The 25,650-nt window shown below is 41.2% G+C and overlaps 1 protein-coding gene across 3 annotated transcripts in view; it reads left to right on the top strand.

Annotated features, from left to right (window-relative positions):
• The window catches only part of TTC7A (tetratricopeptide repeat domain 7A), a 189,361-nt gene that overhangs the window by 48,679 nt on the left and 115,032 nt on the right, over positions 1–25,650 (top strand). For all 3 annotated transcript variants that reach the window (XM_036379594.1, XM_036379593.1, XM_036379595.2), the window contains 4 exons: positions 6,003–6,107; positions 15,084–15,201; positions 21,151–21,208; positions 24,569–24,641. In XM_036379594.1, the coding sequence (XP_036235487.1) occupies positions 6,003–6,107; positions 15,084–15,201; positions 21,151–21,208; positions 24,569–24,641 (354 nt within the window). The remainder of the gene's footprint in view (positions 1–6,002; positions 6,108–15,083; positions 15,202–21,150; positions 21,209–24,568; positions 24,642–25,650) is intronic.

A 25,650-nucleotide genomic window follows, 5' to 3' on the forward strand; every position in this document is an offset into this window, starting at 1 on the left:
GAGAGGAGGAGTGAGCAGTAATATAGCCTTAGGCCAGCTGATGGAAGGCTGGAGTATCTGCTAGGAGAGGATAATTGCTCCCACCCCTCAGCTGTGTACTCACTGAGAGGCTGAGGTGCCTCAAGAGTGAGTAAAGGAAGAGCTTGGGAACAACTGAGGGGTCTGTGGGGAAAAGCCTCTGTGAGAGCTCAGGGGAGCTGGAAGCTGGAGGCAAGGACTGTGCTCAGCAGGCCTTGTGCTGGGGTTGCTGATGTGTTCCTCTGGTGCCTCCCACACAGCTCTCCAGCCCTGCAGAACATGGCCAGCTCAGTGCTTGCCTTGAAGACAGCAATTGTGTGACTTCAGAGACTGCTGCATTGTTGCTGACCCTCCCCAGCCCCCTCAAGCCCATACTGAGGGCAACACAGGAGCAGTGGTCAGCACTGCCATGTGGATGGATAGACCTGGCAGTAGGGGATGCTCCAAGCATGATACCTTGCAAAATGAGGCAGCTAAAGCTGCTTTCAGCTACACAAAATGCTCCTTTCTGCTTTTAGCCATTATGTTTGTTCCTCTTTAAGGCAACAGGGAAGAAAAAGTCATGCATGTCTACCTGAATGGTTTTCTTAATCATGTAATGCTTCAGGAGGTATCTGGTGTTATACAAAGGGAAGTAATTGAATCCATCTTGGCATCTGTCATTCAGCTGTGTTTCTGAGGGACTCCAGCTCTTCCCAGAGCCAGTCTTGCAGTGTCACTGTGCTCCCTTTGGCTGCTCAGCAATTGGAGATACTGCAGTCTTGCCCAAAGCTTGTGCTGGCAGCATTTTTAGGGTTTTGAAACCAGTCTTACACAGACATGAATTCTGATTTTGGAGCCCTTAGCAAGTTGCTGATACACACTGGTCATAGCCAAATAATGACAAGCTACTGTCTGAGCTGCTCCTATCTGTGCTGCACCCAAAAAAAGGAATCCTTCACCTTATTTAAGCAGTGCAGCAAAAGTAGATGTCTCTAAGTGCTTCAAGGAGCTTCAAGTTTGACTCAGCCATGCCTGTATTGCCAACATACAGCTTTCCAGAAGGTTAGAAGGAAAGTTAAAAATATATTTAATACATAATTCTGCAGCAACAGCAGACAAATTTTATGATTTAGGCTGTTCCTTCTGTTGGTATCCTTGCAAAAGCTTAGGCTGGTTGCTAGGCAACTGACATTAAAAAAAAAAAAGTACATTTCTCTTTGTATTGCAGGCAGGAACCTTGGGAGCGGCAGAGGCCTCGGATGGCTCCTTAAATAGCATTGCTGGGGAATGAAAGTTAAAATATTGAACATTCATTGGTTAAAGATCCTGTTACAAAGGTCAGCTATCTTGGGGATATTCAATAGTTTGGTTTCCTTTGGTGCAAAGGAAAGATTAGAAGGGAGTTTGTCTGTGTGCTGTAGATAGTACAAAAATGGAAATTTCCTAAGATGCCTGACTGTTGAGCAGAATACCTAGGTGGGCTCTATAATTGCCTTCAGGCTTAACTCTCTTTTCTTGACAGAAAGTGTGAAGTGAGGTGTTTGTCACATTAGCAAGTACAAATGTGTGCTTATAGATCTTAGAATGTAAGAGGTGCTTTTAAGAGGGAGTATTTGAAGCTGCTTAACTCCAGTGCTCTAATTTGATAAACACAAGGTAAAAGAAAAGGGATGGAATCAGTTCCTGTGTTAAGAGAAGTAAATGTCTTAGGGGAATAATGTTCATGCTGAGATTCACAGAAATTTCTAAATTCCGTGAAAGCTAACAGCAAAACTACTGATTGCAGAGTTCTCAATTGCTTGCTCATTCTGTCATCTTTCTATGTCAGTTCAAGGTCATTTATATCTAAATGGCTGTGAATCCCAGGACACAGGGAATAATAATTCTTGCATTGGGATGAAATATTTCCTCCACTTCCCCACAATCCCTTTGAAATAGTGCAGTTTTTAGACAGGATGATGCAAGAAATACAGCAGCACTAGTTGTGGAAATTCATTTGTGTACTAAACTGCCAGGTAAATTGAGAAGGAGGCTGTCTACCAACCCACCATCTTGAGGAACATTTTTTCTTCTGGCTGAAAAGTAGCAAAGAAGCAAAAAACTAGGGAGGTTTATGGAACCTGTGCAAGAGAAGAGCAACTGTTCATGGCATGTCACAAGTCTGTCAGGCATTATTTACTGTCTGGAAATTATTCTTCCTTTTACTTATATCTGTGTTTTCTTTATCTTCTAAATATTAAATGGCTCTCTTATTTCCTTCTCTGGTTGCTTTGGTATGGTGAGAGAGCAAAGGAGGGGAAAGAATGGGAATTGTGTTGGAGTAACCCAGAAAAACCATTTGGGCAGTATCTATGGGTTTACCATAACTGATGGCAAATTCTCTCAAGCCATTTGGAAAAGAAAGAAGGAAGATGAACTGTAGGATGCTCTTGGTTCACTTCTGCTCATGTGCAACCATCTTTGAGGAGTATGCCTCCATGCTTCATTATTGAATTAGTAAATAGGGGGTGGGAGTTGTGTTCTGTGTTTGGATAGTTATTTTTCTTTACCTTTTACTCCCTTATAGGATTGAAAACCGTGGCTGCCATAATTATGCAAGGGGAGAGGTGTCCTCTCCATCCTTCTCATTCTCCAACAGCTTCCTTGTGATTCCTTGCTCTAGATGAGAGGCCAAATGAGACCTAGCTTTCTCAAGTCCTAGGGAACTGATTCTAGTGCAGTCATTATAAGCCAGCAGTTAGCAAGTTAAATAGAAACGCCATAAATCTTGTCTTGAATCATTATGTGAGCCCCTCTGAAGCTCAGAATCATGAGTGGGAAGCATGTGCTCACTTGGAATTCAATTTCTGCTCTTCTCAAAACATGCCTCACCAATAAATCAAATTATTATTGCCTTGCAGTGAATCTCACAAACAATGCACTTCGCTGCCTGGTCCACCCACACTAAGTGAAAGAATATGTACATTTTAATTACCAGATTATTTCAATGTTGCACAAACACTGTTTCATATTAAATATTTTTACAAACCAATGATATTCAATAATGAATGTTTGATATTTTTTCCCTGGCTATTAATGTCTGTAATTAGTATCTTTAAGAAACCTTGATATTACATGTCATGCCAGTCTCCTCTAAGTAAGGTCACTGTGGGAGTGGGATATTATTTCTCCTGTCATTCCTTGACTAATGTTTTCATCATCTGTATAAAATATCTGCTGAGTAGAGTAAATTTTTCAAGGTGAAATTATATAATATCTCTTGAATTTTTAAAATGCAGCTGGGGAGAAAGGCGTCATGTCACCCTGTTTCCAAAACCACTTTGCTCCATATGTTTAGCTGCAAATTTTATAAACTTCTTTAAAATGACATAACTTTGTAAATGTTTTAGGAGCAGTGCAGAAACTGTGCCTCTTGCTCTGTAAATCCATGTTCAGAAGCTCTCGAGTGCATATGTAATGAAGTGACTTGACACCTGGAGTGTTTGGGTACAGGCACAAGGTGGGACCTTCTCCTGTGCAGCACTCAGTAGTCACTGCTTTGGAGTGGCCTCCTGAACAGGCCTGGGGCAGGACAGACATGGCAAGGGCTCTGTGGTGTGAGGTGTTGGAAGCTGTGGTGTTGCCTTGTCCTGCAGACAGGGAGGGAGCAGAGTTCAAGAGGAACTGGCAAGGAACGCGTTGTGTCACTTCTCTTCTGGTGTAGGTCCTGCAGCTGTGGCCCAAATAAGGACAGGCCTGTCACTGCTTTGGTTTGTGTTAGTGCTGGTTGTGCTGATCCACAGGAGAGCAGCCACCAGCTCTCAGGTGCCTCCTGCTTTCCCTGCAGCTGCAGTGCTGGTGGGGAGCTGAGAAATGACCACTGGGTTGAGCTTGTGTCTGTTTTTGCAAGCATTGGCTCTGGACAGTGTATGGCCTTTTACATACCTGGCCTTTGCAGTTCACTTTTGCATGGTGAGATGACAAGGGTTGGTGGGGTTCAGCTGCAGATACACTGGCTGTCACAGTGCATATTGTCCTGCTGTCACATTTATTTATTTTCTGGAAATACCTGTGGGGCTGGAATACTGGTAGGAGGGCAAGAAGATGATATCTGGCCTAGGTCCCTTATGGGGTTATGCTTGGATTTCCAGCACATCCATCATGCTGCTGGGAATACCAGGTGCTTTCAGTGCATTTTGTGTGAGAGAGGAATAAGATGCCACTAAAACCTGGGACACCACTTGTTCTGAACAAATAGGTGTCAGGGAGGTTCATTCTGAGGGATGCTAGTCACCTCATGGCAACAGAGCACAGCAGTGTGTCTGTTCCTGTACCTCAGGGTTGAATTACACATCTTTGTTTCTCAGAGGGATGAAGTAATGGTTCAAGCTCTAGGACAAAGTTTATTGATTTCCATCCTTGGTCTGAGACAAGCTTCCTTCTGGCTTTAGACAAATTGTGCGTTTTGAATTTTAAATTAGCAAATGCTTCCTCACTTTTAGTGATCATGCCTGATGCTCTAGATAAGTGGGAGCAACCTAAAGAATATAGGGTGTGCTGCTGCTCTTGTTCAGACCACAAGTTGGGAACCCAAGCTTTTCAAGCAGGAGGATTTGCTCCCTGCTGCATTCGTTATGGAACCCCTCTTTGCCTTAAGGTGGGTATGGCTGGTGTACATCTGGCTTTCCATTTTTCCAGGTTCCCTTCCAAGCAAATTCCTAATCAAGCTTTTTAACTCAGTAGCAAGAAGTGGACCTTTAATCTGTGGAGGAAGGAGCTGGCAGGTGCAGCCCACTTTGATGTGGTGGCAGGGGGGAAAGTGCTGATGGACAGTGGGAATGTGAAGCTGTGGTGTTACTACAGGGGATTGCAGCCACCAGCAGACTATGTGTGGATCAGAGTTCTGGTAGGGAGACCCCTGGGTGTCAGGAGGAGATGCCCAGGACCTGATGGGAATAGCAGATTGTTGGGCTTTGCAAGCTTCTGTTGCTGCTCTTCTGTAATATAGAAAGGCCTGTGACTATTTAACATGCTTCTGAGCAGGAACATTGTGTCTTGGGACTGTGTGGAAGACTTAGGGAGGAAACAGGCATGCAAGGAGAAATTCCAAGATACCCCTTGAGCTTAAGCATGAGAAAATTTGGATTAGGGTGAGTAGTGGGAAAGGTTTAAACTGTGGTTTGGGTGAAATGGGCTGGGAGTCTCTGGTAGGGCAACTCCTGTCATCTTTTTACTGTCTGAGGTGGCCTTCTAATCACTGCCTCAGACCAGAGCTTTCTTCATTCCCCTTTAAAGAATCTGAAATGTGGCAGCCTTGAATGTGTGCTGTAAAACACAGTGTTTTCGGAGCACATCAGATCCAAAGGGCTTTGCAAGTGCTAATCTTGGAAAACATCCTCATTAATGGTAACCTAACATCAGAAAGACAGCAGAGCTTTATGGGCTTTCTTTCTAACATTTGCTTGGGCCACCCAGTGAACAGTGTATTGATTTGCATCCACCCTTTGTATGGTGGGGTCCCAGTTGCTTTCTTGTATGTTCTGGAACTGGAGAAGACACAAAACAACCTACTGAGCAGATTGCTTTAGCTGAACAAACCTCTCTGAGTGAAACTGGCCTAAAATATCAATGTACTGGAGGATAAGCTCTTTATGATCTCTTCTGGCTTACTGGAAGATGATTATATGCAAGGAAAACTACAGCAGAATTCTTGTGTATTGGGAGGGCAGAGTTAAAATAACCAGTGCATTGATAGCTAAGAAAACTGTTTCTTGTGAAGTGCACAGACAGGGCTGCCTCTTTGGCATGTTTCCTCTGAGCGTGGGAAGAGTGTGTTTGTGTGCGTGTGTGTACACATGTCTGCATGTGGAGGTGGGAATAAAGTTGCTGACTTGTTGCTGACATGGGATTCTTTTCTCTCCAGCACTTCTTTGTACATGTCACTGCAATGTTCTGCATGGACTCTCAACAGCATTGTCTAATCAGCCTTTTTTATTTCCTCCTCCTCTCTCCCACTCCCCCAGTCGGCATATGCCGTGTCGGTGCTCAAGGAGTGTGCTAAACTGCGACCTACAGATCCCACCGTTCCTCTGCTGGCTGCCAAGGTCTGCATTGGGTCACTGCACTGGGTAAGCAAGCTGATGCAATTCCTATTATGTAACGGATTAGGTCCTGCAGTCACAGTGCCACAGTGTAGTTGCAGCAGGGAGAAAGGGAATCCCTGCTAAAATCGTACACACATGTGTGCCCTTTATAAAAAATGAAAATCCCTGCAAGAAATTTTGTAGTGAGTCATTAAAATGTATTTTACTGGCACATTGAAGAAAGGAGGTGGGGAGAAAGCCATAACAGCCATTCTGAGGACTGCTGCTTCAACTGTGTGTCACATTGAATCAGCCACTCTTGTAGCCCCTGCAGGACACAAGTTCATAGTTATAAGTGGACTGTTAGATAGTTCAGGTCTGCTGGACAACTCAGTCCTTTGTTCTTGAAGTTGCTGTGTCAATGTTTTGTGTTCTGGATGTGTTAATGTATGCCCCAGAAGCAGAGTGGGAGTGGAAGTTGTGCCCGTGAAATTCTGATTATCCAAAGGAGCAGAAACATCTGTCATTCTTTCTCTACTTGGTTTAATTAACTGAATGGCAGCCTGCTGTCCTCACCTGTCCTCACCACGAGGTGTCCCTGCAGTCAGTGAAGGATTACAATTGCTGAACAGAAGTAAAACAAGATGCAAGAAAACATGAAAGAAAATACCAGAATAATCTGCACAGATCTTGGAGAAAAGTTGTAGAAGCCAATTTGCTGTTGTTTTGTTCCCTTACCCTGCCTCCCCACCTTCTACATCCCTGATGAAAGCTGCTGTTGAGCTAAACTTGAGGTGTATCAGTTTACACCACCATCAGGGAGGGTGTCTGGTTGTGTATGTTTTTGAATGAACTACACTGTTCAAACTATAATGGTTAAGCTTATATGTGAGTCAGAAAAAGCTAGGCAGCATCTTTTTCTAGGAAAAATCTTCAAGTCTGAGGACCTTCAGGGAATCCTTGCTGAACTGCCCAACCTACTTCTGCTCTACATTTGGAGCAATTTAACTCTTGTACCCACCACTCAGTCTCTCAATTTTGAAGGCTGAAAGTCATTCAGTGATATATAAAAAGATTCACAGTGAATGTTATTTTTTAATAAAGTAAATAAGGTTTTTTTTATTCTCAGAGGTGTTGAAACAGTGTGAAAGTGAGGCATTACAGCTGTATTGAATGCTGTTCTTAGTATGTCTGATGAAGATTTCAATGCACAGCTAGCATATAAAAATACCTCGTTACTTTGAAAAGACAGTGAGGCACTAATTCAATTCCACCTTGGGCAATCCAGTATGTCCAGACTTCTCATACATGACAGAGCTGATAAAACGACTGGCTAACCCTAAAAAGTAGCAAAGGCAAGGGAAGAAGGGAACATGAGCTGGTTTTGATTATTTCAAAGCAAGAGGGTTTTTTTTCTTCAATGTACTGCTTTTTTATTGTGTGAAATGCTTTTCAGTGTTACTCAAATAGACCCTGGCTCAAAACTGGGGGTATTATGAAATAAAATCACAATTTCACAAGAGGGCAATTTTAGTGCAGTTATCTAGAGCACAGCCTTATGAACTAAAACCAAATTAAAAATATTCCCTCTCCCATTCCTTTCAGTCAGTGGCCTATGCTTTACCCTCATAACAAACTTGATGATGGTATAGAAGGGTTTTAATTAAGGGGAGTCTGAGGGAAATCAGATCATCTTTTAAAAGAACTGAAATGATAGGTTCCCACATCTCTTAGTCAAAGGGGTGCTTTTGATATTACTGCCAGACTCCTGTGCCTAATAAAGACCTTCCTGCTTAGCAGAGCTGTTTTTCTAAATGTCATCCTTACAGTAATTATTTGCATTTAAATTACATGGCAATCAAATCAGAATTGAATAATTTAAACTGGAAGTTAACAGGCTGATCAATGCCAGTATAAATAGAAAGGAAGATAGACATGGGACAGGAACAGTCTAATGGACAAATATTAGCAGTTACAAATATTCAAATACATCTTCTTTTTCAGAACACATAAAATATGATTAATTTTTCAATTAGGAAATATATCTGTGTACTTGATTGCTGGCTAGGCAGGAAAAGGGTGAAATCAGATCACCATTTATCCGAATGAAACAGCTAATTTATATCCTGCATCTGTCTACTGTGTGGTGCAGTATTGTAGCCAGTTTGTTTATAGCCCATGGGCAAGCAGTACTTTAGTCTTCTTTCAGCTACTAGCAATTAAAAAAAACAACCCAAAATACAACATTTATGCAGATGGATAATTACAGAATGTCATGAGAAGCACAGAACAGTTTCTTTCATGATTAATCTAGTGATCACTGAAGTCATTTTGCTGGCTTTGTACATGGTGTCTCAGCACACTTTAAGAGCAGGGAAAACAGAAAATTAATTGAAATATACTATAATGATTTACAACATTGAGGATGCTCTGGTCACATCTATGAAATAATCTCTCAGTGCAGAACAAATCAAAGTGAAAATGTGGATGCATTCATACAGTGCCATGCAAATCAATATGTAGCAGAGCCTGATGCAGAAAAGAGATGAGCCTCCCCCAGCTTCTGTTGTGGCAGTATGACTAGATCATTAACTGATCTAAGTTGGCAGTACTCTGCTGGCATGTTAGGGGTACCCTGCTGGCTTACATCAGATGATCTGCCCCATCAACTGCTAGCTTCTTGGATTGGGCCTGCAGTAAGCAACTGAGTGGTATAAGCACTGTTTTGGCTCCCTTTTTCAGAATTAGAGGTAATCAAAAAAATCCACTGTAAACAATAAATCAGTACTTCGTTAATTCTAAAGCTTAAGCCAGTAGACTTGGAGGACCAGAAAAGCTTCAAAATGAATGCACATATGTAAACCACATTTGTATGGTCAGGATGCAGTCAAACCTGTCCAGCAAAGTTGGAACTTCTGTATCTAAACTATTACACAGGTGTTTTAAATGTTTTTGTAGTAGGCTCAGAATTACTTTTGAGGTAACATGCTGCTAATCCTTCCAGCTTGCTGGGGTTTCAGCACAGCAGTTTGCTGGACTTGCACATGGATGATTCTATCAAGCAAACACAAAGCCCATTTGTGTTTAGCCAGCTGTCTTTTAGCTTTCCAGAATGCACTGTGAAGTCTTTGACTATTGTAGGTCAGAGTATTGTTTTAAATTTCCATAGAAAAGTTGAGATAGCTTGCACTGGAACATGTCCATACTGAGGTTGCTTTGCCTTGCTCCCCTATAAATTCAGAGTTCTGCTCACTAAAAGGCTTTCTGCAATTTCCTCTTTCACTCAGCCTTCCCTGGCATGGTCTCAGCTGAATGCTCACTTGCCTATTTTGGCAATGACTTTGAGTTGCAGTATGAGTTGTTGTTTTTAATATTTTAATAGTACAGTTCTGTTAATTTCACTACTAATCTAGGTTCTCCAGGATGCTGTTATGGCAGGTATTGTTAAAATACTAAAAATGGAACTTCTTCCTAGAGACAAGCATTAAATACTGAATTTCTCCATTTTTGGGAGCCATATTTGAGGTGTTTAGGGTTACTCTGGTGCTTTCTTTTGCCTTTTACTCAATTGATATCAATGGAGGCATGTTGAAAATAGAGCAAAATGGACTGTAGTCCTAGGATAGGCTTGACTCCTCTAGAACTCTGCTGTGACAAAAAGCAGGAAGACATGAGGCCATGTCTATCATTTTAATTGCTCCACAGTTGATATAATAGCAATAGTGGTGGTGTGCTAAACTTGTGTAGCATCAAATGATGCCTGTATTATCAGCTAATACAAGCTTTTCAAAGGACTTTGTCCCATGGCAAAAGCTGCAGTACAGGATGGTGCTGTACCTCATATTTCCCTCATTTCTTTGAACTAGTGTGCACAGCCAAGTGCTCTACTGCAGCACTTTGCTGGGAAGGCAGAGATCATGCCATCAGTCAGGGAAAGGGAGAAGAAGTGGTGTTGGGCCAGGGCAGACTGTGCATGGAGTCATAAAAACTGAGTGGGACATGCCATGAGGTCAGGACATCATGGTGTGTGTGTGTCAGGGGGGTTGGCAGGATGTAGATTTAGAGCTGCATACTCCTGAGGTAACAGCTTACCATCCATTACTTTCACAGAGCACTTAATCAGAGGGTGCTTCTCTCCCCTTCTGTCTGTTGTTGACCCTGCCACTATAGATAATAAATGCTATGCATGTGCTGGTACTCAGTCACTTAGGAGCCCTGGAGTCACCTGGAAATGCTTAGGTCATAGTGCAATATGAATAATATTAAAAGATGAAATCTAGTCCCATTACTGGAGTTACTCTGCCTGCTGACAGACATCTGAGGGGATCAGCATCACCAGAGTGAGAGGCTGCTGAGAAAGCGGGGAAGGGCAAGGAGCTGCTAAGTATTTCTTCTGTCTTTTAAAAGACATTCTTGATTACATCACCACTGCTGTTCTGGGGCAATCCCATGGGTTTTAGACATTGAAAATGACCAATAATTTTGTCTTCAATACATTGCCTTTGTGAACAAACCACTTTAGCTACAGTGGAGGAAAGGCCTGAGTATTCCTAAGTGCTGGGGGCTGAGTTTACACAGACTAAATTGGTGGACTTAACAATGGTGATACAGAGAGCAAATGCTGACTAGACCAGCAATAGAAAGCACAGGATTTTTTTTCTGACATACATAACATGATTGGCTTTGTGTGCTGTAAACAGCTGTGGGACAAAACCTTTTCATTAGACTATGCCTTATGGAGCACTTTCTTCCTATGCATTTTCCTTCTTTTCTTTCTCATTTCACTATATTTATATTCTTCTCTTTGAATTAGTCTCTATAGCTACAACCCAGTGGAATTAAAATGCTAAGAGGTCAATTTAACTAGTTAACATCATGTGTAATTCTGTATACATACCCATTCTGTAGGATTTTGATCTGTTAAGTGCTTGGGTATTGTTCAGTGTCATGGGTGTCCAAATTCACCTGCTTCATTAAACTTGTCTGCTGTCCTCAGTCCAGTGTCATTTGATGCATTCCCTACCTCTTCCTTAGTGTGCTCCTCCTTTTTGGCACATTAAAATGCTGTTTTCATCCTGCTGTACATCACTGATTTGTTTGTCCTTAGTTACTCTAAATGTGTGCTGGTGAGAAGTGCAATTTTTCCTTAGTCCTGCAAGCTGTTGATTCAGTGGGGTAGGGCTTGAGCTTTTCTAAAAACAATCTGGGTGGCAGTTGGACACCAGCTGGGTGGCATTAGGCCAGGGGACAGCACCTGCTGTTCTCCACTCCCTTGTCAGTATGCTTCCAGGCTTGGCTTGAGCACACACCAAAACCTGTGGCCAAATAACAGTGGTGGCTGGAACAGCCACTCTCTGTACCAGGGGAAACATCCCTCGGGGTAGCACAGCTAGCAACTGTTCTTTTTCTTTCAAATATGAAGGAGGAAGTGAAAGGGGAAAAAAAGCCCAACCAGCCCCAGAGCATTACCATCTCATTGGTGTCAGTTCACAGTTTGGCAGCCTGTCTCTCTCCAGGTGCCAGGTGTTTGCTTTCTGGTGTGATAGAGGGGTTGCTTAGCTAGTGGTTCCAGGTGCCTCCTGACACTTTATATAGCTGGAGTTTAAAATGCAGAAAGTTCTTCTTAGGTTGTTTTTCCCCCATGTTGTCTTTCTTCCATGCAAGTTTTGGAGGCAGGGAGCTTCTCCCTGCAGCCTGGAATTCTGCCTTTCTCTCCACCAGCTTTTCAGTGCAAAGTATGTAGAAAAGTGTTAGAACAGTAAGGACCAGATTGGAGGGAGGGCTTTGAGACTTCGTTTTTTGTTGCTTCTAAGAGAATAACATGGTAGGCCTTCCCTCCTCCCTTTCTCATCTCCACAGTACAGACTGAAGGCACCCCGTATCTGTAAGGACCCCCCCAGACACAGCTTTACTGGCAGATCACAGCTCAGGCTCACTGGGTGCATGGAGAGGTAGCTTTTATCCAGACTGCAGTCTGGTGGTCCTTGCAGTTTAGCTGGTTACCCCAAATGTGTCCCAAGGGGGTTCCTGTTTCAGGTAGTACTTTCCAGATTCACAGTTGACGAGGCCATCTGCAAGATGGATGCACTGGAGAGTTGAAACATCACAGTGGCTGATGTGAGTGAAAGGTTTGGTTTTTCACACTTGCCCAGAATGACTGGAGAGTAGGAGAATGGGAGAAGAGGGGGCAGATGGCTGCCACAGCAGGGCTGGCAGGGAGAAGTGTCTGAGTGCTGTAAGAAGGAAAAGTAAATGTTCTCATAAACAGAACCAGCTGTGCTGGAGTTTGTGAGGCCACTTATTTTCAAAGCAGACTTCAGCTGACCCAGGTTTGCATTCATAAGAATCTTTGTGGCTGGTCAAAGTGCCATTGGTGTTTAGTGTGAATAAATGTTCACAAGAATGTGCTAGAAGTGCTGTTTCAGCCACTCTGAAAAGTTATGGTTTTAATTATTCATTCATTAGATTAATCTGATACTGACAGGTGGCCCTGGGTAACTGGCAGGCAGGAAGGCTGAATGGTGCACTGCTGATTTGTGCAGTATAGGTATTTCCAGTCAGAAACTGGAATCACCATCAGGTGACCATTCAGAGAAACAATGGAACAAAATCTCTCCAATTTTCCATGGCTTCATTTCAACTTCAAACTTTTCATTCATTTTTTCCATACACTCTACCCCTTCTCTTGTTCACTAGTCATTTGAATACCTTGTAGAGCTCTTTTCTTCACCTAATGGACACTTCTTGGATGAAAGAGTGTGTGGGGAGAAGAGGAGAAACAATAAAGAGAGTGACAATATAGCTGTTTATGGTGGCAAAGAGGTGCATAATGAATTTTCAAGCTGCAGAGATTTCATGTCTTACGTAAAAGTTTCTGAGAGATGAAGAATTCAGTTATAATATGGGAGGGGTTTTTGTTGTTCATTTGTGGGTTTTGTTTTTTTGGTTTTTTTTCTATGTGGCAAGTCATGGCCCACTTCTTCATTGTCCTAGGCTCTGGTCCAGGACACATTTCAGTATGTGGCAGGGAAGCTGCTAGGGCTACTGACAGGTTAAGAAATCTGAAATAAATCTCAGTCTTCCTGATGTGATCAGAGTTTAAGGGTTCTATCTCAACATTGCTGAAGTAGGTGGGACTATTCCCAGTGGTTTTGGTAAGCTTTGGATTGCACCCTCAAAGACAGGCCTTGCAGTTTAGTTGGTGAGTTCCAATATTCCTCAAGAGGTGTTCCTGTGTCAGTTAGTGGCTTCCACAGTCACAGCTGATGGGGCAATGAGGAGTACTAATGCTTTCAGGAAAGCATTTGATGGCAACATATGTGTTGGTTGTTGGACTGACTGATCTGAGGTTTCAGAAATTGGGGAATAATTGGTCTACATCTAGTTTGAATCCTGTGGCCTCAGGGAGTTGCACCAGTGGGAAGAAATTCAAGTGGTGGAGATTTGCTTCTTCACTTGCAGTTTTCAGCCTTTCTTCAGGTTTATGTTAAAAGTAATTTTCTTCTAATGTTTGATATCATCTAATAAATCCAGGTGGTTTGTTTATGAAGCCATTAGTTAATGTTGTCACCTGAATGTTTTCAAGTGATGGGATTAGGAGGCTCATTGACAGGATGCTACATCAAGTCAAGTAGATTTTGTTCATAGGTAGTGTATTAACAGATCACTGCAGAAGGCAAATTTCTTGTCTGATGGTGCATTTTAATTCCATGTTGTTATGAGTGAGTCATTTTAGATGTTGAGGAACCATGAGGTGCTGAAGTCTGACAATGCTGAGTATAAAGAGGGCACACATCCACAGTACTTGTGTCTAAACTAGGTGGATTTCCAACAAAAAAAGTACTTCCTCAAAATTAAACAACCCCATCCCATAAAGTCAGTTGTGATGTAATTAAAGTTTCCAAAGGGAGGATTTGTCAGATAGTGTAATGGTGTCTGCTTCTTGATTAGGGATGACTCTGATTATGGGTGACAGGATCTGCATGCTGTCTTGTACAGAAATGAAATCTTCCTGTAGGCTCTATCTTTCAGGCATTACTTACAAGTTTTGCCAGTGTCTCTCCAACCTACACCTTTCAATGTATATACAGTGTACAGGTCTTTGTCTTTTCTACTTAAAATGGGTGAGTGATATTAATAAGAGTTTAAAGTTAGAAATGAGAAACACTCCATTCTATAATAATATTTAACTTATTCTTTTTATTTGAAATTGCCAGTAGCTTGGATTTTACAGATGCTGATAGAAATGTGTTGAAAGGAAGGCTGTGGAGAGCAGTCTGTGATGTGGTGGAAGAGACCAGCTTACATTTTTCATCACTTTGGAGGCTGATCCTGAGAGATTGTGACTGCTCTCTCCTCCAATCTCTCTCTATAATATAAAATGCATTTTCAAGGAAATTGTGTCTTTACAAAAGATGCAGAAAGTGGTTAGTGCAGCCAGAGCTGCCAAGGTAGTGTGTTAGTTCAGATTAAAATTTGTGTTCTGAAATTTCTGCGTCCTTTTGGCAACAGAATTTCAAGCAGCAACTGAGAGCTTTCAGTGATGTTAGTGGTTTCTTGTTTTATTCTAATGTTTGAAAAGACAGTAAAATTTGTTAAGGTTTAAAAAAATCAGACAGCAAAACTGAATGGTTTTCTTTTGAAGGAAGAAACCTTTTAGACCTTTCAATGCCCTACTAGGATATCATATATGTAGTCCAGCTGATCCAGTGTTTGCATTTTAGGCTGCATGATTGAAGTGTGCCTGAAGGAAGCTATAAAATAAGATCATGTCTCTGATTAATCTTAAACATCTGGAAAGAGTTTGGGGTGCAAACCCCAAACTTTTCTTAAAACTGTGCATGTGCACCAAGGTCTGCTCATCTGACCTTCTACATTCTCCTTTTTATGAGTGTTCACTGGGATCACTGAAAGCCCTTGTGTGAATGGCTCACAGATCACTTGCAGGTAAGGCTAATGGTGAATTTTATTGGAGCAAATATAGAGGAAATGCCTATAAGTCTCAACCTACCTCTTTTGCAGCTGGAAGAAGGAGAACACTTTGCTAAAATGGTGATAGACCTGGGTGAGGATGCTGGAGAGTCCCTGGCAAAGGGTTACCTGGCACTGGGCCTGACATACAGTCTTCAGGCTACTGATGGTGAGTTACTTCTTTGTTAAGTGTGTTACATGGAGAGCATTTGCTCCAAGTCTTCAGTGCAAGCAATTGGAATTTATTAGAAAAATCTGCCTTCAGTGCTGACTAGACATTGAAAAGCAATCAGATCACAAGATAAATGGGAATTGTTCACATGCTCAGAGAGCTTCTTCTGTGGTAATAAAAGTAAAGTTATTAGGTAAAGGGAAAAATGCAGGTCATTACTTAGGGGGTGATTATCTGAGTGTAGCTGACAATGCTTGGTGTGTTTTACTTGAATATTTGTAATACATTTTTTTCACTTAATTTACACAACAAAAAGTCAAACTTTCCATCTGTTTTCATATTTTTGTCACCCACTCATAAATCATAAAGAAATACAATCCAAGAACTGGAGTCAGAAATGCCTCACTTCAGTTCCTGGCATGATACTGATTCCCCACAGAGATTCAACCTCTCTGTGATGTAGTTTCTTTTACTTAGAAGTAAACAAGATAAAAATATCTACCTCACTGGTACATGTGGATGTTGACTAGAAACAGACCACTGAATGTAAGAAGTATTTTATTTTAATGCTGCTTACTTGGATCTTAAATGAATGGACAAGGTGCTCCTGCAGATTTGGTGCTTTGTAGTTAGAAGGGCTTGAAGTGTTTGGGAGAGTTCTAGCTCTGACCTTCATCAAGCTCACAGGTGGGAACAGTCTTTGTTTATTCTGTGACTTCTAACATGGGTAGAAGATATGTTCTAACACATTTTCTTTGAATAATGGCTGAGCTGGTTTGTTTCCTAAAGATTTTGGCAGTCGTGCCCTCATGCAAGCAATGGCTTTTCTCTCATAGAGGTTCCAGAGAAACAAACTAACTTCTTCAAAGTTGATTCAGCAAAGAAGCCTGAATCAAAGCTAAAATTACTCTATCATGCATTATCATGGAATATGCAAGCCTTGCAACTTACACCAGAATTCTGCAAGGCATGTGTCTGAGAAAGTGTTCTTGTGCTCCTCAGTAGCACAAGCTGGTGTAGTTTTTCAGCCAGCCATATCTGATCAGATGTTCTGAGAACTGCTTTTCATCATGGAGGCTTACAGGCACTGCAGCTTTCTCCAGTTCTCCATTTCTCTGCCTCAGAGTAGTTCTCCCTAGAAAGTTCATGTGAAAAAGTATGTCCTTCCTAGCCTGAACTTTGTCTTACATATATATTTTAAGTCCACTAGGAATAGAGTTCTACTTAACAGCCTGGTTTTTAAGGCATTTTGCCTAGATGTCGTTTAAACTGTTGTAAAGCTATACACGATCCCGTAGACTATTTTCAGGGATAGAAGGTTTTCTATGTCAGCCCCTTATGATCTCTTTGTAAACTTCAGTATGAAAAGAAGGTGGTTTCTAAAGAATGGAGAGGCATGTTCTGTACTCTAGCTCTAAAAATATTTTGGCGCAGCAAAATATGAGTTGGAAACTTTTTCTGGAAACCTCCTGAGTTTTCAAGAGACTAGTTCAATATTGTGTCCTTTTTAATGTAAAACAAACAGTCTTCACAACAGCTGCCTTGGATTATTTTCAGATTAGCCTCTCATTTATGTTTTGAAACAGTGGAATATATCTGCCTTCTCACTGTATCTCTAGCCCTTAAGATAACAGGACAAGTCACTCAGTTATTGAAGGGAAGTAGGAAGAGTATATTTCCATTTTGCAGATTATGTTTTAATAAAATGGATTAAGTCCTTCAAAAGCATACATATGATGGTCATGAATATGGAACTGTGTTTCACTAGAAAATGTCAAATTTGCACTAGCAAGACATTTTTCATTAGCATTGTTAAAAAAATAGCATATGACAGTGAGGAAGCAAAGCAAGAACATGCTGAAAGACAGCAGTTCTGTGATGTAATCCTGTCTCATGTTGTCAATCTTGTTTATCATTGTATTTATACCAGTTCTTACTGACATATGCAGACAAGTCAAACATCTATGTGTGTGTATATATGAGATTCCTGTAACTTTCTAGTTGAGATGACTTTCAGTCAATCAGTATTTTCAATAGTAGCTAAGTGTTTCAGAGACATTTGACCAATTGCCTTCTAAACCTTTCAGCCTTCCATCCAAGTTAGACTTTCTTATTTAATATAACCTTCTAGTAATTATTTCTCCTCCTGTGTGACAAAGGCACTGAGGAGTTGTATTAAAGCCTTTTTTTGTGATTTGCAAAAAGCTCCTGTAGGAAGTAAGATTTCCAGAAACTTATGCTGGAAAGCGTCCTTATTCTTAATGTTTAATTACATGTTTCTTGAAATAAGTCTCACTGAAGTAGCTGAATGTTGTGTCCTCAGAGGACGTCATTGACACTTTTACACTTTTGCCTCAGTCTTAGAAGCCCAAGCCTCCTGTGCATAGTTCATGTTAATTTTCTGCAGATCACTTTCCAATGTCAGTTGTCAATGCCAGCAGCAAACCATTCCTCTTCTTCCCATACTTCCAGTTTTGACATAAGCTGTATTGTCAACTTTTCCTCCCCTTAGGTCTGGTGAAGAATTCACTGAAGACAGGGAAAGGTGACATGAATTTACCAAAGGCTGAAGAGGAAAGACTAGGTTGAGAATGCATTGTGAAATACAAGTGCTCTTCTTACCTCACAAATTGTGACATCTTTTTATATATAACAGTCCCTCATTCTTTTTTCAGAGATGAGTGTGCTGTACCTCTGTTTTCATTTAGAATATTGGTAGAAGGTCATGGATCAGGGACTGAATTAGAAACTCATTCTATCAGTCTTTGTGGATTTCACAGTCAGAGTACTGACAGCACTGGTTAATGTTAAGCCCCGCCCTCCCCCCCCCCCCCCAAAGTCTATAAATTATTAGTGAACAAACTTGGTCTTTGCTTTTGGAAATAACAGTGCATGCAATTTTTAATTATAATTCTGGGTGCTTAAAATGTATGTTGTGCCATATTAGATGTCTTAACACAAGGGAATAATTTCTGAAACTCAGTCATATTTGCAAGAGGGTGCATATATGTCATTGTTTTAGTTTGGATCAGAAATTTATTTATGAAGTCCATTTATCTGTCATCTCCACCTCTTACATTGTGAGTCACATACAGGAACAGTTTTGCATATTACAAACTGAACCCTTTCCCACAAAACAAATGTTTTACATAAATAGATCTGACTGTGCTTCAGCTGCTAATGGGTGCTCAGTCCATTGGACAAGATTAGAACTAGATTCCTGTCCCCATGTTTGTTGAGTTGATTCTGATCCTTGGCACTGTGTTTCATTCCATGCATTCACTACTCCTGCTGTGCTCTAACTGCTTTTATTAAGACAGAGCTTGTCCTCCTTTGTTTCTAAATGTGATCCAGAGCTTTGTGTTTAGGTACAAAATGCTGCTGAAGAGCCTATTGAATTTTAGTAAGGCTGAAGCTGCTTTAAAAACCTAGATTGCTTCAGAAAATAAATCTTGGGCTGCTCAAGTGGCATTTGCAAAAGTCTTACGGGTTTCAGAAACCCCCCTGTGCCACTCTCCCATTGGTCAGACTGCTTTTGGAGCTTATTTTAATTTTAGTAATAAGTAATATTTTGTTTTAGTTGATGGAACTGCAGCAGCCATACTCGCAGGAAGTATAGTTGGGTAGGGACTGAAGAATTCTTTGGTACCATTGACCTGGGAGAATGGAGCACAAATTTTAAAAGTTTAATCAGACCTGCCAGGTTCTGTTTCCTTAGTGCAAACTTTTCTTTGTCTGAAGTGAGAGCTTCTCAGTGATACAAGTGGATTGCAGATTTCTTTGAATAATTCAGGGATAGGGTATCTGCAACATCTTGGGGCAGCCTGTTTCAGAGTCTTGCCACCCTCATAGTAAAGAATTTCTTCCTGTATATAGTCTAAATCTTCCCTCTTCTAGTTTAAAACCATTGCCCCTTGTCCTGTCTTTATAGGACCTGGTAAAAAAATAACTTTGTCTTTCTTAAAAACCCCCTTGAAGTATTAAGAGGGCCTCCCTTGACCCTTCTCCAGACTGAAAAATGACAACTCTCTCAACTTTTCTGTATAGGAGACATCTTCCAGCCTTCCAACCATTTTCATGGCCCTTTTTTGGATTTGTTCCAATGGAACCATGTCTTCTGTTGTGGATGCCAAGCTGCACACAGCATTCCAACTTTGTGGTAGCTGAAGATGCAGTCCATATTGTGGGAGGTGGGAGTCACATGCTGTTTCCCAGTAATGCAGAGGCAAAGCTGACTAGTTGTAGAGTAATCACATCATTTCCACAACATATTTTGTGTTCTTTCTAACTACAAACTGAACATTAGTCAAATGTCCTAACAGGTGGAAGCTCGAAGTTCTAGCTTTTCCATTTGGTGTTTACTTTGAGGGACAAATGGTAACATTTCTTTCAGTCTTTTTTATTGTGTGACATCTTCAGAATTGCTCTATAACTTAAAGAATGGTAGTTTCCATGAGAAACAGAATGTTAGATTTTTTTCTGTAGGGATGTTTATAGATATGATCAAATCCTTTCCAATGTCTCCTCAAGCATTTTTGTTTACATCAATCTTGGTTCTTTAATTTTTTTTCCAAATTTCCTTTCTTTGTTACCTTTATTCAGTATTTTGCAGCCTGATTTAAGGCTAGAGTGATGTATTTTTAATAGATGCTGCATTTTACATGAAAGTCCATGTCTTAAAATTTATTATTTAAAATACAAATTTTTGGATAAGTTTTTTATCTTAGAATAGGTTTTGTGGCTTAAGCAAGTTCTGATCTTTATGATTAGGAAATCCTGAAGATTGCTGTTCCTCCCAAATGAACCTGGTATTCTGAAGAACTGTTGGAAGATGTAGAAGTACAAAAGGTCTGATCACTATAGCTACTGCAACAAATAATTTACTTACAAAATTTCACTCACTGGCATATTGCAGAATACAAAGAAACTGGTTACCTTTGCAGGTCTTGCAGAAGAACACATCTCTTTTCTTCTTAATAACTTATAAGAATACTTGAATTTCACTGGGTTTGTTGCATTATTATGTACTACTTAGTAACTTGCTATTTTGGAGCATACACTGACTTAGTGTATCAAATCAGATTCATGGGTGATGTTTGCTAATGGATTAACTACTCATCACTTCCTTATGCTGTTGATCAATAGCTCTTAATTTCAGGATAGGCAGAACAAGAAACAACTGCTATGCAAGAACCAGAACAAGACAGCAAATGCATTTCTAAAAATCATCACTAGGTTTCCAGATGTTTTGCATCTGAGAAAGCCATGTTCCTTTAAGCTCTTCCTCTGTTCCTGTTGATGATGATATCTTGCGATACCCAGGTATAACAAGAGCTTGATTCTTCTCTTCCTTTTCTGGTTTTAGGTAGGAATTAATTTATACATTGATACATGTGTGTACTGGGCAGGATCCATTAATCAAGCAATTAGAGACATGGAAGAAGGGCATTAGTGGCTAATGCCACATCTGAAGTAACCTAAAGTCTGTTGTGGTCTCAAAGATGGTGGTGTTTGTCACAGAGCTGTAAGTTTGGCTGCTGGTGTTCCCTGTTACACCTGCAGCACCCTCCCATGAAGATGGTGGTGGATGTGTACATTCTGTACACATACTGTACCTGAATCAGAATGTGATGCAGGTTACTGCTTGTAGCATTTGCAGCAGTCTGGCTCAGGACCTGTTATCTTCTTGGTATCTAGTTAGTGTTTGACCCCTTCTCCCAGCCCCTTCAGTAGCATATATAAATAAAAAATGCTTCAGTATTTCAAACAAAGGACTTAAAAAAATCTTTAATAAAAATGAATTTGAGAATTCATGTCAAAATGAGCACATGCACAAAGACACAGAGATTTCCATAGTGTTTATGCTCCCAGTTTGAATACTCTATACATTTATTTGATCTGAAACATTGAATTAACGCTTAAATGGTATTGTATCTTGTCCTACAGCTACTCTAAAGAGCACTCAGGATGAATTAAACAAGAAAGCACTTCAGTCTTTGGAGAGGTGAGTAGGAATTTTGCAGATACTTGCTTTGTACATTTTTTTCATTAATTCAGAAAATTTTTTCTTTTTATGTTTCTTTTTCCTCTGTGTAAGGCTTCCGTGCTGGAAAGTTCGAAAACAGTTCATTAGATTTCAGCAGTAGTGTGTCAAAACCATTTTTGTGATGGCTAAATGCAGTGATTATTTGATTGACTATCCAAGGGAAGAGTACTGTTCTGCCACCTTACAGAAAAAAACCTTAGCCCCAAATTAGCTGCAGTGAGATCTACAGTGCTGGGAGATGCAGCTTCCTCACATGATGCCAGCTGGCAGACATGGAAAGCTAATTTTGTCTCAATTCCTGTGTGAAGCAGGCTTAAAATCCTATTTCCATCATGGTGGGAAAGTACCTCCACCATCAGGGTGTAAGCAGCTATGGGGTGACCTGGCACCAGGGCAGCTAGGGGAGAGAATAATTGCTGTCCTAATGAGTGTTTAAATCAGCTGTTGTTGGAAGAGGAGGTTCTAGAGCTAGTGGTACAAAGCAGGCACCACTCACCTCTCCTTCATCCCTATATTTTTGGGGAAAACTGATACAATGGCTCCACTCTGGAAGGAACTGTGCACTCTTGTGCAACTACACTTGAGACCTCAAGTACAACTGCTTGATATAAAACCCTTTTTTGTCCATTCTGTGGGGTAGAGCATTAAGGTGTGAGCTTCCTGACTCTGTTATGATTAAGTTACACCACCCAAAATACACTAGGTGGTGTTCAGGCAGTTATTTACATTTGTACAATTACATTCACAATTTACAACCCACTATAAATGTAGATGCCTACAGACTATAGATAGCAATTAAATGGAAGCTTAAGTGGTCCAAGTCTTGGACTGAAGGATCTAATTCTGAGTTTATTGTTGTCATAATTACGTAAGTGAAGAAAACTTGAGATCTCTGGTATCTCAAAGTACAGATTTAACAATTTGAACAATGTTAAAAGATCTTAGCTGTTTTGCTGATGCTGACCAAGAAGGAGCCCAGCATGTTTGTCTTACACTGGTTTTGTAGTGAGTGCAAGAACTGAAACCACAGATACAATTCTGGGTATTTACCTTATGGAGATCTGAGAGAGAAAACTTCTAAAAGCCATTTATTCATTCATTGTTTGGATGAGGAGTGTACTTTTAAGTCACACTAGTTTGTGGACTCCAGCGTCGTACATAAACTGCTGACCAATTCTAAGGAATTGTGGTGCTGCACTGCTTTTCAACTTCCTTGTTTTTTATCCTGTGACCTTTCTCATTGGCCGTGACTTGTTTTCATGGTATCTTAACTCTACCTAGGAGGCAGACAAGCTTCTAGCCAAACATTAGTTACTCAAACATCAGCCAACAGGAATGTGACAGTGAGCTGATTACTAGTGACTTCTAAATGCCTAAGTTTGGTTTCCTTCCTTTTTGTACCTTCCTTGGTTTTTGCCTTTTTTTGAGGAGCCTGTATGATCTCTCAGGCCATAGTTTGGCCTGTAGTCATCTCAGTAAGGGACCTTTTCAGTTGGAAGATTGCACTAAATGTTTTTCTAATTCCTTATGAGGAAAATGAGCAGTAAAGTAACAATCCTTTGTTTCTCTCCAAAAGCACCATTAATTTCATTTGCTATACTCTTGTGAACTTGCCCGTTATTTATTGCTGGAGAGGCTACTGAAGGTTTCACAAGAGACACTTTATAAAGAGGTGACTCGCCCTGTCTAACACCTTAGGGCAAAGCTGGGTTCTACCTTGTGGAGTTTTGTTGTTTGTTGCAATTTTGGGGGAAGTTGGGGATTTTTTTGGTTGGGGGGGTTGTGACTATTTGGGTTTGGGAGTTTTTTTGTGTTTTTTGAAGTGGAAAGAGAAATTAGTGACTCACCTGTACTAATTGCATGTTGATGTCTTTGGCATTCCTTCAGAACACTTGAGTGCCACCTTGACTTAGAGAGTTACAGGACATATTCAGTCCATACTAAATTAATTTGTTCTAGAGCTTTTAGTTATAAAAATCAGCTTCAAAATCTTCTTGCTCACAGGCCAAGATGGTATTTGAAAAGTGGCTGCCATTAAAACGGTGTGTGGTTTGTTTCCTGAAGGAATTATTTTATTGCTACTTGTTTATTATTAGCAAATCAATAGTTTTGGCATGGGTTTTAACCACCAGTATTGTCAGCCTGTCGTTCCTCCCTCATAAGGACATTAATTGTGCTCACTTTGGGCCTGGCAGTGCAGGTGCAGGTTTCCCTGGTGTCCTGGAATGCAGCCCAGAAAGAGGTCAGGAAATGTTAATTGGCTATGAGGGACCTTCCTCTTCCCCATTTCTCCCATGTGAAATGACCTCCCTGTGCTGCAGAGCTGTGAGTGAGCTCTGTGAGTCACAAGGGGAAAATGCACTGGCTCCTGGAGTGGGCTGCCAGGTGGCATCAGCTGCTGCCCCACCTTTCCTCCTAGACTGGGTTCCCCAAGACACTATCCCAGCGTTGCCTTGGTTAACGGCTTCTCCACAGGCTAGCAAATTCACACTGCAGTTTCGTGCCTAGCATAGTCTGAGAGGGGACAGTTCTGCCTAGGCTGTCCATCCCTCTTCCCTGCCTTGTACAAGACTTTGTTAAAGGCCTGCACATCTGGTTCTGGAGACACTGCAGCCTTCTCTAGCCAAGGCTTCACTTCAGTGTAGTGCCTGCTGTGGGCTGGAAGGGATATTTCAGGCCCTTGACAAGTAAGGGCCTTGGTGTTGGTCCAGGCGCAGCTCCTGTCATCAAATCATTCCTCCCTCAGTGTCTTCCCTTTCCAAATTAGGAGTCTGCTGTCAAAAATTAAACTAGAAGCTGCAGGGTGGAGAATGTTTTGTATGTTTGAGCACCAGCTTATGTCACAGGCTTCTGATCCTTAGTCCTCTACATGCTCATAGTGATTACTTTTTCAGTGCTAATCCAACCCTCTCTTAATGTTTGAAAAGTGGCAGTATAGGAACAACTTAGACAACTATGTCTATCACCTGAATTACTTAAAATAATGCTTTGATAGGTTTGTTATGCGCTCAGAGCTACTTTTTCCATATTAGTTATCCAAGTTCCAAAATATTAAGTGGCATTTAATAAAGGAGCACGTAAGTTGTATAACATCCTGGCAGCTGTGTTTCTCATACTTTTTCCTGGGATTCTGGCTTAGCCAGACCAGCACTGTTCTGCTTTTTGTCTAGTTTCAGTGTGCTCTCCCGTTACTGGACTAGTTTTCTGTGGGGGAAGACTGGGTTTTGTTCTGTGCTAATGTGACTCATGGTGAAGAAGTTCTGCAAAGTGCAATCTAACAGTCACTTTTCTTTTTGTCTTATGTGCTTGTCCTTAAAGAGCACGTGACCTGGCCCCCGAAGATCACCAGATCATCCTCTACCTGTCACTGCAGCTGGCTCTTGTCAGACAGGTATGTGAAATATTTGGAAATCACTGAGTCATGGGAGGATGGAAGGACAGTCCAGTTGAATAAGACCCAGGCTTGCTAAACAGGGTCCCTTCCTTCCTGCATTGTAACCGGTGACAAGCAGTCAGAATATGTTTATGTAAAATATTTTTTAATTCTTACTCTAAAAATAATAATTCTGTAGCCCATGGAATGGCCTTCCCTGGGGAATGTGTTCAGCTCTAGCTCCTGAGCAGTCTTGGAGCAGCCTTGTGTGTGTGGGATGAGGAGGTGTGTTTGTTGCTGCTCCCTGGTGTCACTGTGTCCTGCTGCAGGCCGCTCCAGAGGCTGTCCCGTTGTGCCCAGCTCCGTGCGGTGCCAGATCTCGCACTGGGATCGCTTTATTCCAAACTTGGGCACGTTTGACGCCAGGCTCTGACGCGTGCTGGAGCTCTGCAGAGAGTGGGATTAGTTGGCATTTGAATGCTGCTGCAGGTGTTAACTCATAAAAATGAAGCTGATCAGAAAATGCTCTGCACTGCCTTTCGAAAAAAAAACCCCAACCTCTTGGGCTGTGCTTTATTTTTCTGCCCCTTTTTCTTAAAACTGGGGTGTTGTATTTCTCTGTCCTTTCTGTTTAAAAGCTAAAGTCTTTATTGGAGCAGCTTCTGTTTTTTAAATACCTCTCTAGCTAGATTTGAAATTTCATCATTGTAGTTTCTTTCTTTGGCAGACCTTCTGCTTGCTGCAGTTTTCTCTCCCTAGTCTACACTACAGAGTTTAACAGTTGGGTATTTCTTACTTTCCTGAGCTAATTAGGGGAGCTGTGTGTTCATTAGGTTAAACTAATTGTTCCAAGAGAGCGCCCTCTTGATAATGTCACTTTTGTAACCCTTTCATAATGAGAGCAGTGTGCTGTGAGCCTGCAATAAGAAAGGATAATTAAAATGGCTTATTTAACTTTCTCGTCTGCCTACTGGCTGCTTTATGATGCAGTTTGCTCAGGGTCTTTTATTTAAAAACACCCAGCTAC

The sequence above is a fragment of the Molothrus ater genome, chromosome 3 (assembly GCF_012460135.2).
Source record: "Molothrus ater isolate BHLD 08-10-18 breed brown headed cowbird chromosome 3, BPBGC_Mater_1.1, whole genome shotgun sequence".
Taxonomy (NCBI): domain Eukaryota; kingdom Metazoa; phylum Chordata; class Aves; order Passeriformes; family Icteridae; genus Molothrus; species Molothrus ater.